We start from the raw sequence: 15,427 nt of genomic DNA, 5'->3' as shown, positions 1-15,427 counted from the left end.
AAAAAAAAAAAAAAAAAGGTAGTAAGAGAGCTCATAAATTAGGGGTCAGCAACTGATTCTGAAAAGAGTAAGAGAGACGGCCAGTGGTGGCATACACCTTTCATTCTAGCCTTCAAGGCACAGGCAGGTGGATCTCTGAGTTTGAGCCCAGCCTGGTCTACAGAGTGAGTTCCAGTATAGTCAGGGCTACACAGAAAATACCTGTCTCAGAAAACAAAACAATAAGACGAAAAAATGGGAAAGAGGTAGGGGTTATAGAATTCACAGTTTAGGCTTAACAGCCATATAGTCTCTTACTTCAACTTTCCCACTATAGTAATAAAAAGCAAGTATAAGTTATTTGCAAGCAAATAGATTTACCTATGCTGTAATGCTGCTTCATTTACAAACGAAGATAGAGGGCTCAACTGGAGCTATAAAGACTACTGGAGAGATAAGCAAGTAACTTAGTAATTCCACAGAGGTGATGCTCTAGTCTTGAAGACACAGAAGAGCCAACTCAGCCAACACTTAATGAAGAGTAAATAAATACTCCAAACTAAGCAGCAATCTGAGAGGCAGAGCAGCAGGGAAGGGGGCCTTGCTGTTTCTGAGTTCCTCATAGTGGGACCTTTTTAAAAAGATAAGCTTCAAAGGTAAATACAAGTAGGTTCAAAACCTGCTATACGATTTGGGGTAAGTTACTTAAGCTCTCTTAGATTCCTTATCTATTAAATTAAAAAACGTATCTAGTCATAAGAGTTAAAAGAACAAATACCACCCTCCATCCTCCTATACAAAAACATGCAACAAATTGAGACTGGGTGGTAAAGAGAAATGCATCAGAATTTAAAGACAGAACTAAGAGCAAAGAAAATCAGTTATGAAAAATGTAAAGAGTTGATTGGCGGTAGCCACACTGCAGGAGGAGCTGAGGTCACTCCTGGAGCCTGAAGAAAACAAGTCAGGGCTCAGCAAAGCCTCAGTGAGTTTACCTCAAAGAGGCAAGGCCGAGAGTCCTGATCCAGACCCCTTGCTACTGCACTTGCTGCTGCCTTGGCCACCTTGCTTTCTGCCTTGTATGAATATCCTTTGCGGCGTTTCTAAGTGCCCACTGAGCAATGCAATCACAATGCATAACAGTGGTGATTTCCCAAAAAGCAATGCTACTCAGATAGATTATGATTTACTGAAGATTTCTGAGAAAAATTAAAAATATATATGGTTAAAAAGATTAGGTCAAGGTAGTTTTTATATACAATGAATTAAACCAGGTCAGGATATTTTGCCAGCTGGTTTATAGCAGAAACCTCGGGTACAACATAAAAATGAACAATATATTCTTAGTTGCTAAATCAATGGTCTGCTAATGTCCAAGAATAAGAACAAAATGGGCTAGGTTACTAAGGGCTCACTAGTTTCACCTACAGGAGACAGGCTAATGATCAAAGGCTAACAACCAAAGTTATTAGATTTCAGTGCTCATTGTTAAGCTTGAGCTTCTGGGTCCATTGTAAAATCTGATTGCCCTGGTCTTAAATTTGCTGATGAGCTTTGGTGTGCACCTTAAGGACTTAGTGCTATACAGCATGTGGATTAAATAGGTTCTTCTTTTTCTGTTGTCTTAAGAAAAGTAAAAGATCTCTGAGCTAAAGTTCTCTAGTTGACTATCCATTTACTTCACAATGAAAACAATATAAGATAGGTTGATGGTTAACTGCCTTAGATGAATAAGAGTTATATTACATAGGAATAATATGATGTCTATTTCCTTTCTTGAAACTAAAACCTGCTACCTGCCAGTACAAGAGAAACTGGCTGTTAAAAATATTTTGGCTTGCTTAAATTCTGTTAAACCATAATAGAAAAACTACTACTTTAGAACACAGATGTATTGTGGGAAGAAACCACATGGGAATCTGAGTAATCAGGTATGGGACTTGGAATAACTTGTTTTTAAAAATATGAACCTTGCAATCATTATGTATAACTGAAACTCATGATTAAGAATTGATTACAGTGTGATTTTTTTCCATGCATAGGGGATTTCATTAAAGGTACTTTAAGATAAAATAAAGTTGCTGGGACCTGGCTTCACCTATCAAGTGTGTGTGAGTGTGTGCCTATTTACATCAGTTGCCAACCACACATTTCCTTGGATTGTAGGACACACTGCTGGAGCTGGCCTCCAACAGTTGTGACTTGCACTGAATTCTAAATAACCAAAGTAGAATAATAAGACAGTTTAGGAAAGATGCTACAAAAATAATCAAGATAAAGTACAACAAAGAGGAGGAGGTAAATATACAAATACAAATCTCAACAACAGAAAATTCAGGCTCCATAAATATTTGCTAAAATAAATGACAATAGATTGTGAAAAAAAAATCTAAAAATAAGGCTTCTTAGGTAAGGTGGGCCAAGCTGTAGAGTCTTCAGTAGACAAATCAGATTTCAAACAATGGCAAATGTAAGGCTTCCAGAACTAGAGTTACTTAGCAGGGCTATATTCCTGGAAGATATATCAAGCCAGATTGACAGGAGAGAGAATAATTAACCAGTAATAATGAATAATTAGGTTACATATGCATAAGTACATACATGAGCACACACATACATATGCATGTGGGATGTACTTTATATTATACATACAAGAATATATTGTTGGTAGGAAATGAGACAGAAACTAAACGAAGATGGAAAAAAAAAGATCTAATACCAGCCTGCCCTAGCAATTACAATTCGCATCCATAGGTAAAAATGAATATATCCAGCTGGGTGGCACATGTCTACAGTCTCAGCACTCAAATAGTAGAGGTGGGATGATTCCACCTCTGGTTCCAGGTCAGCTTGGGCTATGTGAGACTCGATCCCCTGCTTCATGCACCTCCTCACCCCCCACCAAATGAATACATACAAAATCACACTTCGAGCTGCTTCTTGGTAACCAGGTAGGAATCAAGCTGCTCCATGACAACCCACCTGATCTTCTTGAAACAAAGTGCCTTTCTGAGCATTTATTCGTTTAAACAGATCGCCTCCTTCACAGTAATCCATTACTATGTAAAGAGAGCCATTTTCTACAAAATATAAATATTAAATTCCATTTTAAAAATGTTGCATTAAAAGCACAGTTAAATTAAGTTACTTAAAGACTTGCTAAAAAGCATCAGCTAAACAAAGAGTAGACCATCTTCAAAATGTTAGGGCATAAAGTCTAGGTACTCTGCCTCTACAGGTTATACAATGGCTTACGTTTTATGCAACTCTGTTATTGACCATTTTCCCACCAAGAATACACCATCTGAGTAGAGATCGGTTCATACTGACCTTAATACTTTGAGAACATAAATAAAATACAGGACAACAGACTTTTGTTCAATTTCCTTAAATGTTATATTTGCTGTTCAATTTCCTTAAATTATATCTGGAGACAAGGCATGAGCAGACTGCTCCCAGCTTCCTAGCGGCTAGCAACTAAGGACATCTGAGAATCCCAGCATACTGTGACAAAAGAGCAAGCATACTTTCTCTTCTGCAAACCTGAACAAGTGGCCTTCACCATCCTTTTCTTATGAGAAAGTAACTTTGTTTATAGTTTAATTAAGCAACACATCTAAGAGTTGACTGCAGACAGATGTCTCAGTCTGTAAGGAGGTGTGGGTCACCTTGAGCCAAGAGAAGCTATTGCTAGGTAAATAGCACCTGGTGAGAATGAGACACTGTGGACAATCTTTATTCTGCCTTCTGTATAAAAGATGCTGGAATGCTGAATAAAGTGTATACTGGCTGATTTGGCTGTGTACCCCCGGTGCTGGTTAATGCTATACTCACTTGGGACCCCGCTGACACACTAGACATTGACAGTTATATATAAAATCATGTCTTCCCACCAATTTTTCAGAGCCCATATCTTCTTTTGAAATAACCACTAGTTTTCAGCTTTGAACTATTCACTTGAATTAATTACTCACTAAACACAAACACAACAATAAGTGCTATAATGAGCTCTAACAATTCAACATCAAATAGATAGTCTCTACCTCCAACCTTGGGATTTCTTTTATTCTATGCAAACAAACAAACAAACAAATAAACAAACTTTGCATATTTGTTAACAGCATGAAGATGGTACAGAGCCATAATTGTTTTCATATTCTTCGTATTTTTATATCTTTATACATGGAGAAAGTTCTAGAAGACAATCATTCCTTCTACCACCAACTTTCTTTTACAAAAGGAGAGTGGTCAATATCACCAGTACCATTTGCTGGACAGTATGGGGACTACCTACTTCTCATGTCCTTATGACATGTACAATGGCTCTATTTCCAGAAATGCTCATTTCTCTCACTTGTGGTGGCATTCTTATATGTTCCTGTGATATACTGCCTATAATAAATACACCATAGGACTAGAAATGTACCTAGATTAAACCAATTAAGAATCTGTATGACATCGCTTCTCAGCCTTTTGGCTAAGATCAAGTGAAGAATCTGTATGACTATGACTGGGATGTAGAGATGATCTAAATATACATGCTAGAAATGACAAATAGAACAGGGCTGGAGAGAAGACTAGGTGGTTAAGCACTTGCAGAGACCTGAGTTTAGTTCCCAGCACCCACACAATCATCAATAACTCCAGTTTCATGGGATATGACCTCCAAGAGCACCAAATAGGCACCATTCATTACACTTAGATACATAGAGGCAAACACACATATGAAATAAAAAATAAGTCTTAAAAATGACACTATGAAAAAAAATCTCTATATAATCCACAAATTGCACTTGGTATGTCATCTCTTATATACTTGTTAATACATAGACTATTTCTGGGAAGGAACAAAGAGCAGTAACAAGAGTTAACTCCAAGAAAAGAATGATGGTCTTTCAAAGATAGTTGAAAGAAAACCTTTTATGCTGTGTAAGGTAAGTGGGGAGCCAGGAGGCAGAAGAAGACAAACACCATGTTTGAGGATAATCTGTATCAGGATCTGTAAGATCTTATATCAAAGCTGGAGATGTAACTTGATGAAAGTGCTTGCTCAGAACACATAAAGCTCCGTGTTTGATCTCCAGTACTGGAGCATGGGGAAGGAAAGAGGGAGGTGGGACTATGGGAGGGTCCATAGAACACAAAGACATTTGAGAAAAGTTGGGGATGTAGCACATGAACTAGTTATACTTTGTGCTACTCAGATACCTATTATTTAGAGGTAAAAATTATCATTTGTTCTCTCCTTCCAATCTCCCCCGCTTTTCCTCCCATCCATCAACCCACTGCCTGCATGCTGTCAAAGTCTCCATTCATTGCCAAGGCTGGCTTCAAATAACCCTCCTGCTCCTACCTCCCTAATACTAGTATTACAGGTGTCTTGCACGACACCCAGCCAATACTTATTTAAATATATAATTATCAAAATGGTATTTCTTTTTTTTTTTTTTTTTTTGGTTTTTCGAGACAGGGTTTCTCTGTGTAGCCCTGGCAGTCCTTGAACTCATTCTGTAGGCTGGCCTCGAACTCAGAAATCTGCCTGCCTCTGCCTCTCAAGTGCTGGGATTAAAGGCATGCTCCACCACCGCCCAGCAGTATTTTCTATTAGAGACATAGAGACATGATGTATGTGCACTCATTCTAATATCTTATATCCACCTGTCTGTCAGATTACTTTGCCCAAGACTACAGATACATAAAACCCCCATTATCACTAAGAGGCTCACAGGATTTTAAAGACTCCCTAAACCCCAAAGCAACCACTGTAAGTTGAAACAGTTTCAACTTCAAACAAGAAACCAAAACCAGGCAAGCCAAGTAACAAAGACACATGAGAGAACAACTAAGGGCAGACAGGGAACCTGACTGGGACGTCAATCAGAAGACTCAGTACAAGCACTGCGTGGCTAGTTCTAGCACTCTTTTCTTCACCACCTCTTAGTTTAGAAGACAACACGCCCCAGAGGTTTTAATTGCTGTTTTCTACCACTTTGCGGTGTGTATGTGTTCAGTATAAAAGACGTGTGTGTGTGTGTGTGTGTGTGTGTGTGTGTGTGTGTGTGTGTGTGTGTGTGTATGGACGCTTCATGTTTTTTATAAAGTTAAGTACAGTGTTTCCTAGAGTTCTGTGAGCTGCTGTAGCAAATTAATCAGATTTTAAAGGAGGTCATAGAAAAGTCCATCTGTAGCTTGTTAGCAGAAACTCAGAGGTCTGGACTTGCTGCTAGGTTTGAAAGAGGGAAAGTGTCTGATGTGAACTGGATTAGAGGGCTTTGAGGGGCTATCCACTAAGCGATGCTTATTTGCTACTGCAAAGACTCCCACACCTTTTGAGTCACAGAGCAGGGGAGGAAGAAACAAGAACTTTGTTTGCCTACCACAGAATGTGTTGTGTAGGCACAGAAAACAGCCTAGGAATAAACAGTAGGCTGTCAAACATGCTAAGTCCTAGGGAGTTCAAATGAAGGGAAATGAGAGGAACTGAGAGAGCTTGTAGTTATGCATGCCTATAAGTTTCCAAGTACTATAAGTCTTAATGAACAGGTACTACTTTAAAATGAAGTAGAACAAAAATACATCAAAGGCCAGGCAGTGGTAGCGGATGCCTTTAATCCCAGCGCTTGGGAGGCAGAGGCAGGTGGATTTCTGAGTTTGAGGCCAGCCTGGTCTACAGAGTGAGTTCCAGGACAGCCAGGGCTACACAGAGAAACCTTGTCTTGAAAAACAAACAAACAAACAAACAAACAAAAGTCTCCCCTTTTGAATCATTCAATATTTGTAGGTAAAGGCAAATAGCCTGTTAGTATTCTAGGATGGAGGGGGGGGACATGTGAAGACTCAACCCTAGAAACAGCAGTGGCAGTTACTGGCTGCGAGGTAGAAGTTTTCTTCAAAGGTGTAATCACTGGTAAACTGCCCAAGACTCAATAAATAACCCCATGCCCATGCAAATGCCAGCAAGTGTAATTAAGTCTGTGGCTTACTGGAAGGTGGGGGTGTGAGAGTAGGAAGAGGGAGTGTTAGAAAAGAACGAAGTGCTGTGCGTGTGAAATATGATTAAATTATATTACACATGTAGGAAAATGACAAAATAAGAAAATTATTTTTAAAAATCAGGATCAGAATACTTTTTCAGCATTAGTAAAAAGTTAATAATTGTTAATTTTGCCCTCCAAATTTTTGTACTCTGCTGCTTCTAAGTAATCACTAATAACAATGAGCCTGTATTAAGCTATAAGGAGACAGTTTAGTGTTAATACTGTCCTAGAATCAAACTGCTACTTACATGTATAAGTATTAAAGAAACAAACAAAAAAACATTTTTTTCCTAAAAATACATTCACAAAATAATTCTTTACAAGGAAAATATCCAAAAATTATAAGTATCTTAGAGCTTATTTTAAATGTTTGCAAAATAGATCTGACCTTCAAATGATTCTTTATATTGGACAATATTTGGATGCTTCATGTTTGCCAACACAGCAACTTCTCTCCTTGATTCTTGCCTTTCTTTATCAGACATCTTAAATGGGAAGAAAAAGTAAAATAGTAAAACCTCTAATAAGTCTACTAATAAGAGAGTGGTTAAAATTGGTACTAATACAGTACAATATCACACACACATACAAACACAGACACACACACACACACACACACACACACACACACATTCCCTCCCCCTCCCTCCCTTTTACTCAAACCTGAAAGTTAAAAAAGATGTGAATCTCTAAGTGAAACTCTTTCAGGGTGCCCAACCTAGATTAAGTTACGGGAGAGTAAGCATAGGTTCCTACATACTGCTACAGACCCATATTAGAAAACATCTGAAAGGACACAACACAGATCCCTCAGAAATTAGTGCTCCTCAGTGGAATTACAGCTCTCTTTCTCATTAGGTTACACATTTCTGTAATAAAAACATCCCATCATAACCAGATTACTACTTGTACAACTGAACTAAAATCATACTTACTCTTGAGATGTTAATTTCCTTGATAACATAATGTCTGCCATCCTCTGTAGATTTAACAAGAACAGCTTTTCCAAATGAACCTTCTCCAATCTTCTGTAGTCTCACATACTTCTCCATGGTTCTTTCCTAAGGCATTTTTATACATATGCTACACACAAAGAAAGAGATGACAAAGATTAAGCAAGTTTTAACAAAAAGATATCTAACATCTTGACTAAAAGTCAAATAAACTTAGAACAAAACAAAAAGAGTGGTTTCAGCTTTATTATAATGCCCTGAAACATTCAGTACTATCCATACTAACAGTACAGACACACATAGGCAATCTTTTGCCTACATGAACCAGTAGCATTATTGGATTTATTCAATAAAAAGAATACAGGCTAAATAAGATACAATTTCTTAAAGTTGTTTCAACAATTAAACAATTTCAGGTAAATTTTCTGTACTTATGTTTGAATGTTATTTGTTGTAAGGAGCTTCTTAGGATGAAATCTAAAATCAAGACTGCAAATGTTAAAAGCTTGCAAACATATTACTCAAACATCATGCAGAAATATATGCTGGAACATGGTCCAGGAATGGAGTCCAGTGAGAATTCGAGAGCTTGTGAGAAAACTCCAGAAAACAAGACAAGAGTCCTGTGATGTCAGTTTCTTCCAAACCCAGAACTGTTCTTGGAATGGGTTTTTGTACTTCTCCAGGTGTAATAGATAGGAGGGGTTTTCCTTCAGCTGTTGTTGTTCATGTGCCTCTATATAAAAGCATGCTTTTGACGCGTGTGGCTTGTCCTCGTGATTGTATGCTTTACTCATGTTACTCTTAACACTCAAAGTATAAATTATTTGATGCCCTGAATAAAGTTGTCTATTGTATGAGACTTTAGTCTGCCTCATTACTTTAGTCTGCCTTGCTCTACCAGGTTCATGCTGCCAACTAGACTGGTAAACATCTACCACTGTGACCAGTATTGTATAAAATGCTGATTCTTACATATTCTTATTAACAGAGCTTATTCTTTATTAAAAAAAAATCAGAGGAGCAACAAAGGTTAAAAAGTTAAAGATCAGGGCCAGCAAGATGGCTGGTTCATTGGGTTAAAGGCACTTGCAGGCAAGCCTAGAGACCAGAGTTTGATCCTTGGAAGAAGGAAACTCCACAAAGCTGTCTAACTTCCACACTTGAGCATAGCATATGTGCCTGGACTCAAATACATCATATGTACATATACACACAATTATAATAAACTTTGTTATTTAAAAGAGCAGTGGGACCTTGGAACTTAGTGGTTTAAATGAGAATGACCCCAAAGAACTCTTTAGAATGATGGGAAGTGGTTTTTTTGCTGGAGGATGTGTGATCTTGTTGGAGGAGGTATGGTTTAATTTGAAGAGGTGTGGGTTTTGAGATTTCGAAAGTCCATGCCAAGTCAAATGCCCCACCCCACCCCCTTGAAGGCCTGCTGATGGATCAGGATGCAAAGGTGTCAGCCAATACTCCAGTATCATGCTATGTCTTCCCACCTGCTACAGTGCTCCCGTTATGATAATGACTAACCCTTGGCAAGCCCCCACCTAAATGCTTTCTTTATAAGAGTTGTCTTGGTCATGGTGTCTCTTTACAGCAATAGAACACTAAGACAGAGCCTAAACCCCGATTCTTTTACTGGTCACAAGATCTTACACAGTGCTTCTCAACCTGTGGATCAAGACCCCTTTCAAACTGGGTGCATATCAGACACTTACACTATGATTCATAACAGTAGCAAAATTGTAGAAATTGAAAATTGAAGTAGCAATGAAAATACTTTTATGGTTAGGGTCACTACAACATGAGAAACTGTATTATAGGGTCGCAGCATTAGGAAAGTTGAGAAAGTGCACTGCCTTGCACTACTGAAATCTGTTATGCACCCAACAATGTAGATAGACAAACTATGTACTTGAACACTGTGAGGAATAACTGAAGCAATATACTGACTACTTGAGGCATGTGTCACGTTGTTCTTGCTGCTGGTGTCTGATGAGACAAATAGTGCTGCATTTCAATTTTTTCTGAAAAGTCTGAAAAATTATTCTACATTTATTGAACATTTATATTTTCCCTATATGCTTTGCCCATTTCTACTTGCATAGGTCTTTTTTATTAGTATGGAAAACCTCATTACTTAAAGAGATCCTTATCTATCATAAAGACAAAAATTCTATTTTTGAGGCAGGTTATTAATGTCATGCCTTCCTCAAACTAATTCTAGTCCCTCCTAATTCTAAATGTTGGGATTACAAGTGTGTACCACCATGTCCATCTTAATATGAACTGGTATGATTATCATACTTCAAAGATTATCCAACCAAGATAAAGTTGTTAGTGACTTGGCTAATCTTGGTTGTCAACTTGTTAACTTAATCAACTGAAAAATCCACACAGCTGGGAACATCTGTGAGGGATTTTTCTTTTTTTCTTTTTTCTTTTCTTTCTTTTTTTTTTTTTTTAAGATTTACTTATTTATTTTATTTATACGAGTACACTGTAGTTGTACAGATGGTTGTGAGCCACCATGTGGTTGCTGGGATTTGAACTCAGGACCTTCAGAAGAGCAGTCGGGGCTCTTACCTACTGAGCCACCTCAACAGCCTGAGGGATTTTTCTTGATTTGAGCATTTGAAGTGAGAAGAAGACCCACTCCAGATCTGGATCATTTGAGATAGGAAGACCCATCCTAAATTTGGGCTACCCCTTCTGGTGACGGTCCACACAGACGGAAGCTGCACGCTTTCGCTCTCTGCCTGCTTGGACGCTTTAGCTCTCTGCCTGCTTGCCCTCTCTCTTGCTCATCAGCTCGTCCATCCTCCTGCTGAGGCACTCTCACTGCTATTAGAACCTACCCTGCAGGACTGGAGAGCAGCCTTCTGAACCACTACTACATTCTTTGCCTTCCCATCTGATGAGAGTACATTTTTCTTTTAAAAAGACTCAATTTTCTTAAATTACAGAATTCTTTTTTTTTTCTTTTTTTTTTTTTTAATTTGAGACAGGGTTTCTCTAGCCCTGGCTATCCTGGAACTCACTCTGTAGACCAGGCTGGCCTCGAACTCAGAAATCTGCCTGCCTCTGCCTCCCAAGTGCTGGAATTAAAGACATGTACCACTACTGCCTGGCCAGAATTCTTAATATAGTCCTGAAAACTAAAGGTTAACATCCAGCCTGTAGTAAGATTAGTAATTAGTGCTTATGAAATTTCATGACAAAGAACCTTCCTCAGCTTTAAAAAACATAATAATCAGATCCCATTTCAATTTCCAAATTGCGAATAATGTTAGCAACCTTATGAGAAAGAGGAATTATAACATTATCATAAAGCTCTAGCCATCAACAGTGAGGCAGACAGGAAGACATGGTCTACATTGAATTAACTGGCAGAGTGTAATGGCTATTTGGAAACCAGCCAAAATTTAATGTTATCTCCAGAACACGGAAGCTCAATGTATCATATTACTGAGCTACTTAGAGAGCAAGAGCAAATCATGATAACCTCATCTTAAAAACTCATCTCCATAAGTAAAATTACATTAAATAATAACCACATAATGAGGTTATTTCACAATTGTCATTGTTTAGGACTTTTTTGGCTAGAGAGGATAAAACAAAATTTGTCATTTTGGCTCTTTGTCCAAATTTAATTGCCAATTCTGTTCTAAGGGACTTCACCAACAAGGCAGAAGCTATCAGTGTGCCTAGTATTTCATTCTACTGTAATCCCCATACTAAGCTCTGTAGTTCTAATTCAGTAAAGCCCAATCTACTGCCCTTGGTAAAAAGAAAGATAAAGAAAGATAGCTCTAATTACCATCAGATGATGATAAACACAGGTATTTTTCTGAGCAATCAAGGATTCATGGTTAATGAGTTTTAGAATGCATGACAAGAACTCCTTTTCTGCCCTCAATCCTTGCTCATTACAAGGAATATATGAGCTGCCAACTTCATACATGTGAGACTTTACAAACTACATTGTTACACTAGAAAATTATTTCAAGTGAAATGAAATAAAAGATAATAAAGATACCTCCTGCATCAGCTGGCTTTTTATACAACCCAAGGCCAGCTGCCTAAGGATGACATCACTCAGAGAAGACTGAGCTCTCTCACACCAATCAGTAATCAAGTAAATGCTCCCAGACATGTCCACAGTGCCAGCCTGATGGAGGCAATCTTTCAACTGAGAATCCCATTCCTAAGATATATCTAGATTTGCATCAAGTTGGCAAATAACAAATACTCTATTTGGTGGCAAAGGAAAACATATGTATATATTCATAGCTGCACTTATTTATATACATATCTGTGTACATACAAACCCACAAGTATATAATACCTCTGTAAGGATACAAAATAAACTAGTAATATTGCTTCCAAAAGAAAGGAAATTAAGGGTTGAGAAGTCTTCAATATTTTGTACTAGAATTGATTACTAGTCAAAACAACAAAATTTAATGTTAATCAGCCATATATAATGATAGAAGAATACAGAGCAAATCAGTTTCTCTTACATAAATTAAAAAAAAACTAGTTTATGTGGAGAGAGATTGTGTGTGTGTGTGTGTGTGTGTGTGTGTGTGTGTACACTAAGAAGACTTGTGCCAGTTTGTTCTTTTCTTCCACCATGTAAGTAGGTCAAGGGGACTGAACGAAGGCCATCAGACATCAGGCTTGGTGGCAAGTGCCTTTATCTGCTGGTCCATCTTGATGGCCCTACTTAAATACTGAACAGGATGGGGGTCCAGGCTGGAGGCAGAAGTGTCTGCCTCCTATTCACCAGGCCCTGGGGTAATGCCCACTACTGGGAAAAATAACATCCTTGAACAATTTTCCATTTCCAAACACTTCACCTTAACAATTAAATTTGTGCTACTACAATATCTTGTTTCTTTTTAAGTATATCAATTATGCTCCAGAAAAATATTCCTCAACTCTAGTCAAATTGTATCGGTTCCTTCCCAATTTTTAAAGAACTGTTTCAAGTAAGTAATGTTTGACACAATAATATGAACCACCTATTAAAAATTTCGGAGTACAGGAATTTTAAACTGCATCTCCTCCACTTAGGAAAACACTGATAGACACTAAGCATTAGTGCTTCAGATATTTGATGGATAGGTTATTCCAAAGGGAAACATTAAATGGGTGACACCTAGTCCTAACAGATGCCAAGTCTTCTGGTACTGTCTGCAGGCAAAATCTATACATATGGTTCTTCCAAAACAACAGAGACAACCTGAATTATAGAAAAGGGCCAGTGTTTTCCCAGAAAGGAAACTTCTCTATTTCTTTCATTATGAGGAAACATTAGAAAACAAAAAAGAGAATTGCCAATTTTTTTTTCGAGACAAGGTTTCTCTGTGTAGCCCTGGATGTCCTGGAACTCACTCTGAAGACCAGGCTGGCCTCGAACTCAGAAATCTGCCTGCCTTTGTCTCCCAAGTGCTGGGATTAAAGGCATGTGCCACCACTGGCCAGCTTTGCTAATATTTTTTAAGTATGTGTCTTAGTAAATATATTCAGACAATACCCAAGGAGTTTATAGTAGAAACTACCAACAAGCAAAGAGAAACATTTTATGTGTGAAAAGCTATCACGTCCACGATTTAGACAAGAAAGCAGGCTAGAAGAGTAAAACCTAGTTGGAATACAATGCCAATGCATTAGTAACACGACCTCAAAAGAACTGTGGTTAAATTCCACTGCCTTTATCAGATTTCTGACAGACTTTTTCTTTTTCTGTGTAAAAACCAGTTTTCCTACAGAATCGGTTATTCCAGTTTCACCAGAACAAGAGGCAATTTTAAATGTAGACCTCTAGATCCTAGAAACAAAGAACTACCTCTTTTTCCGTCTGGCTGCTGCCCATCACCTCCACTTACTGCGGCATAAGCAAAGCCCATCATTATTAAAGCTTAGACGGAGTAGGGCTTTTAAGCCTTCACAAACATTTCCGGTGTGATTTATGTAGGCAATAAAAACATTTCTGCTTCTAGGGAAGTCTTACAGGAAAGAAAAAAAAAAATTGGGCGGGGTATATAACTCAGTGGCAGATCACCTGCCTATCAAAAATGAGGTCCTGTAACCCAACCCCGGAACCCCTTCCCAAAGTTACACTGAATTATTAGTGTGGTAGAACTTTTAATACTTTACACATGGAAATTGTGTCAAACCATGGGAAGAGAAGCGATATTAGGTTTTTAGGGTAATCAGTTAACTGTTACTTTTCTCATTAAAATATACAGGTAAGATCAAAGGCATCTAATCTATTTAAATGACTTATCAACTACTTAGATTAGTTTATCATCTATTGTGAGTGCGTTATCTTTTTAGGATACCAAGGAATTGCTCTGAGCCACACACAAGTCCTCCCCGTAAACAATTTAAGGAGATGAAGGTGCTTCAGGTGCAAACACTTCAGGCGAGTATCCATGCACTACACAAGATCTATACAAGTCTCCTCACTCCCGGTGAGTTCATCATTCGGCTTGTCACTGCTTCCCCACGTGCAACTCACCTCAATGATACGGAACCTGAGTCAGAACAGCAGCGGCGACCATAAGCACGGGTCTAGCTGCGGCAGCGTCTTCCTATAGGACTTAAGGCAGAGGCACCACGCTGCATTTTGGAAATGACATGCTGTAAGAGAAAGCAAGTCTGTCTACCCAGCAGCCGCTCACAGCCCAGACTGCGACTCCTACATCGGGCACCGGTCTCTGGCTGACGCGTCAGGCTTGCCACCGTCGGGTCAGGCACCGTGCTCCGCGACCGGCCCTGGCTACGTGGACGAAACAAACACTGCGGTTCCTGACCCCTTGGAAACGGCGGCTGCTCAGGGGGAGTTGCTGGGTACCGCCCCCAACTTCACAGGTCGAGATGGCTTGGCCAGGCACGAACCCGCAACGTGTGGGACTGGGAGGCCACCTGTCACTCAAGTCCTCCCACCTCGCCACAGTGACTATGGATTCCGGGGTGCGGGCAACTGCACAGGCTCAAGGTAAGGACACCGCACGTTGCCGCCCTGAAACCATAGAGCTACTGCTGAGAAGGGAAACGGCCCGCGCGTCACTGTCGCCGGCGTGTGACGTCAGCGCGCAGGAGCCGACCTGTGGCTGTGCTGCAGGGGAGGAGCCGGAATGTATGTGGTGGGCGGGGCCAGGCAAAGCGAACGGACGATACGTCAGGGCGGGGCGGGACTAAGGGGTTGTAGGGGCGGGGCTTCGGGGAAGGGAGGGGTTACGGAATTGGAAAGCGAGTGGCACTGGGCCCTGGGTTAACCGTTGAACTGGCGGGGAGCGGGAAGGACCAGAGGCCGGCCTAGAGGAGAGAGGAGGCTCGGGAGAAGGTGCAGTGAACGGGTGGGTAGGTGCAAGCTAGAAAGGGCGGATCGGGGGCGGAGCGCAGCAAGCCGGGGATGGGTAGGGAAGAATCTAGGGG

General features: G+C 39.6%; 1 protein-coding gene across 14 annotated transcripts in view; it reads right to left on the bottom strand.

The window, feature by feature from the left end:
• The window catches only part of Nek1 (NIMA related kinase 1), a 142,188-nt gene extending 126,774 nt beyond the window's left edge, over nt 1-15,414 (bottom strand). For 3 of the 14 annotated variants that reach the window (XR_004109987.1, XM_031339904.1, XM_031339900.1), the window contains exons 1-4: nt 14,508-15,412; nt 7,952-8,099; nt 7,405-7,501; nt 2,962-3,059 (exon numbers count right to left, since the gene is read on the bottom strand). Coding sequence is in view for 12 of the 14 variants with exons in the window: in XM_031339904.1 (XP_031195764.1) it covers nt 2,962-3,059; nt 7,405-7,501; nt 7,952-8,068 (312 nt within the window). In the remaining 2 variants the exon portion in view is untranslated. Of the gene's footprint in view, nt 1-2,961; nt 3,060-7,404; nt 7,502-7,951; nt 8,100-14,507 lie in introns of those variants that run through there. The other 11 variants (XM_031339901.1, XM_031339902.1, XM_031339907.1 and 8 more) reach the window with 7 other exon arrangements.
• Between the last annotated feature and the right edge of the window lie 13 nt (nt 15,415-15,427).

This window comes from Mastomys coucha, unplaced genomic scaffold (genome assembly GCF_008632895.1).
Source record: "Mastomys coucha isolate ucsf_1 unplaced genomic scaffold, UCSF_Mcou_1 pScaffold22, whole genome shotgun sequence".
Taxonomy (NCBI): domain Eukaryota; kingdom Metazoa; phylum Chordata; class Mammalia; order Rodentia; family Muridae; genus Mastomys; species Mastomys coucha.
This window is presented reverse-complemented; position numbering and strand designations above follow the sequence as displayed.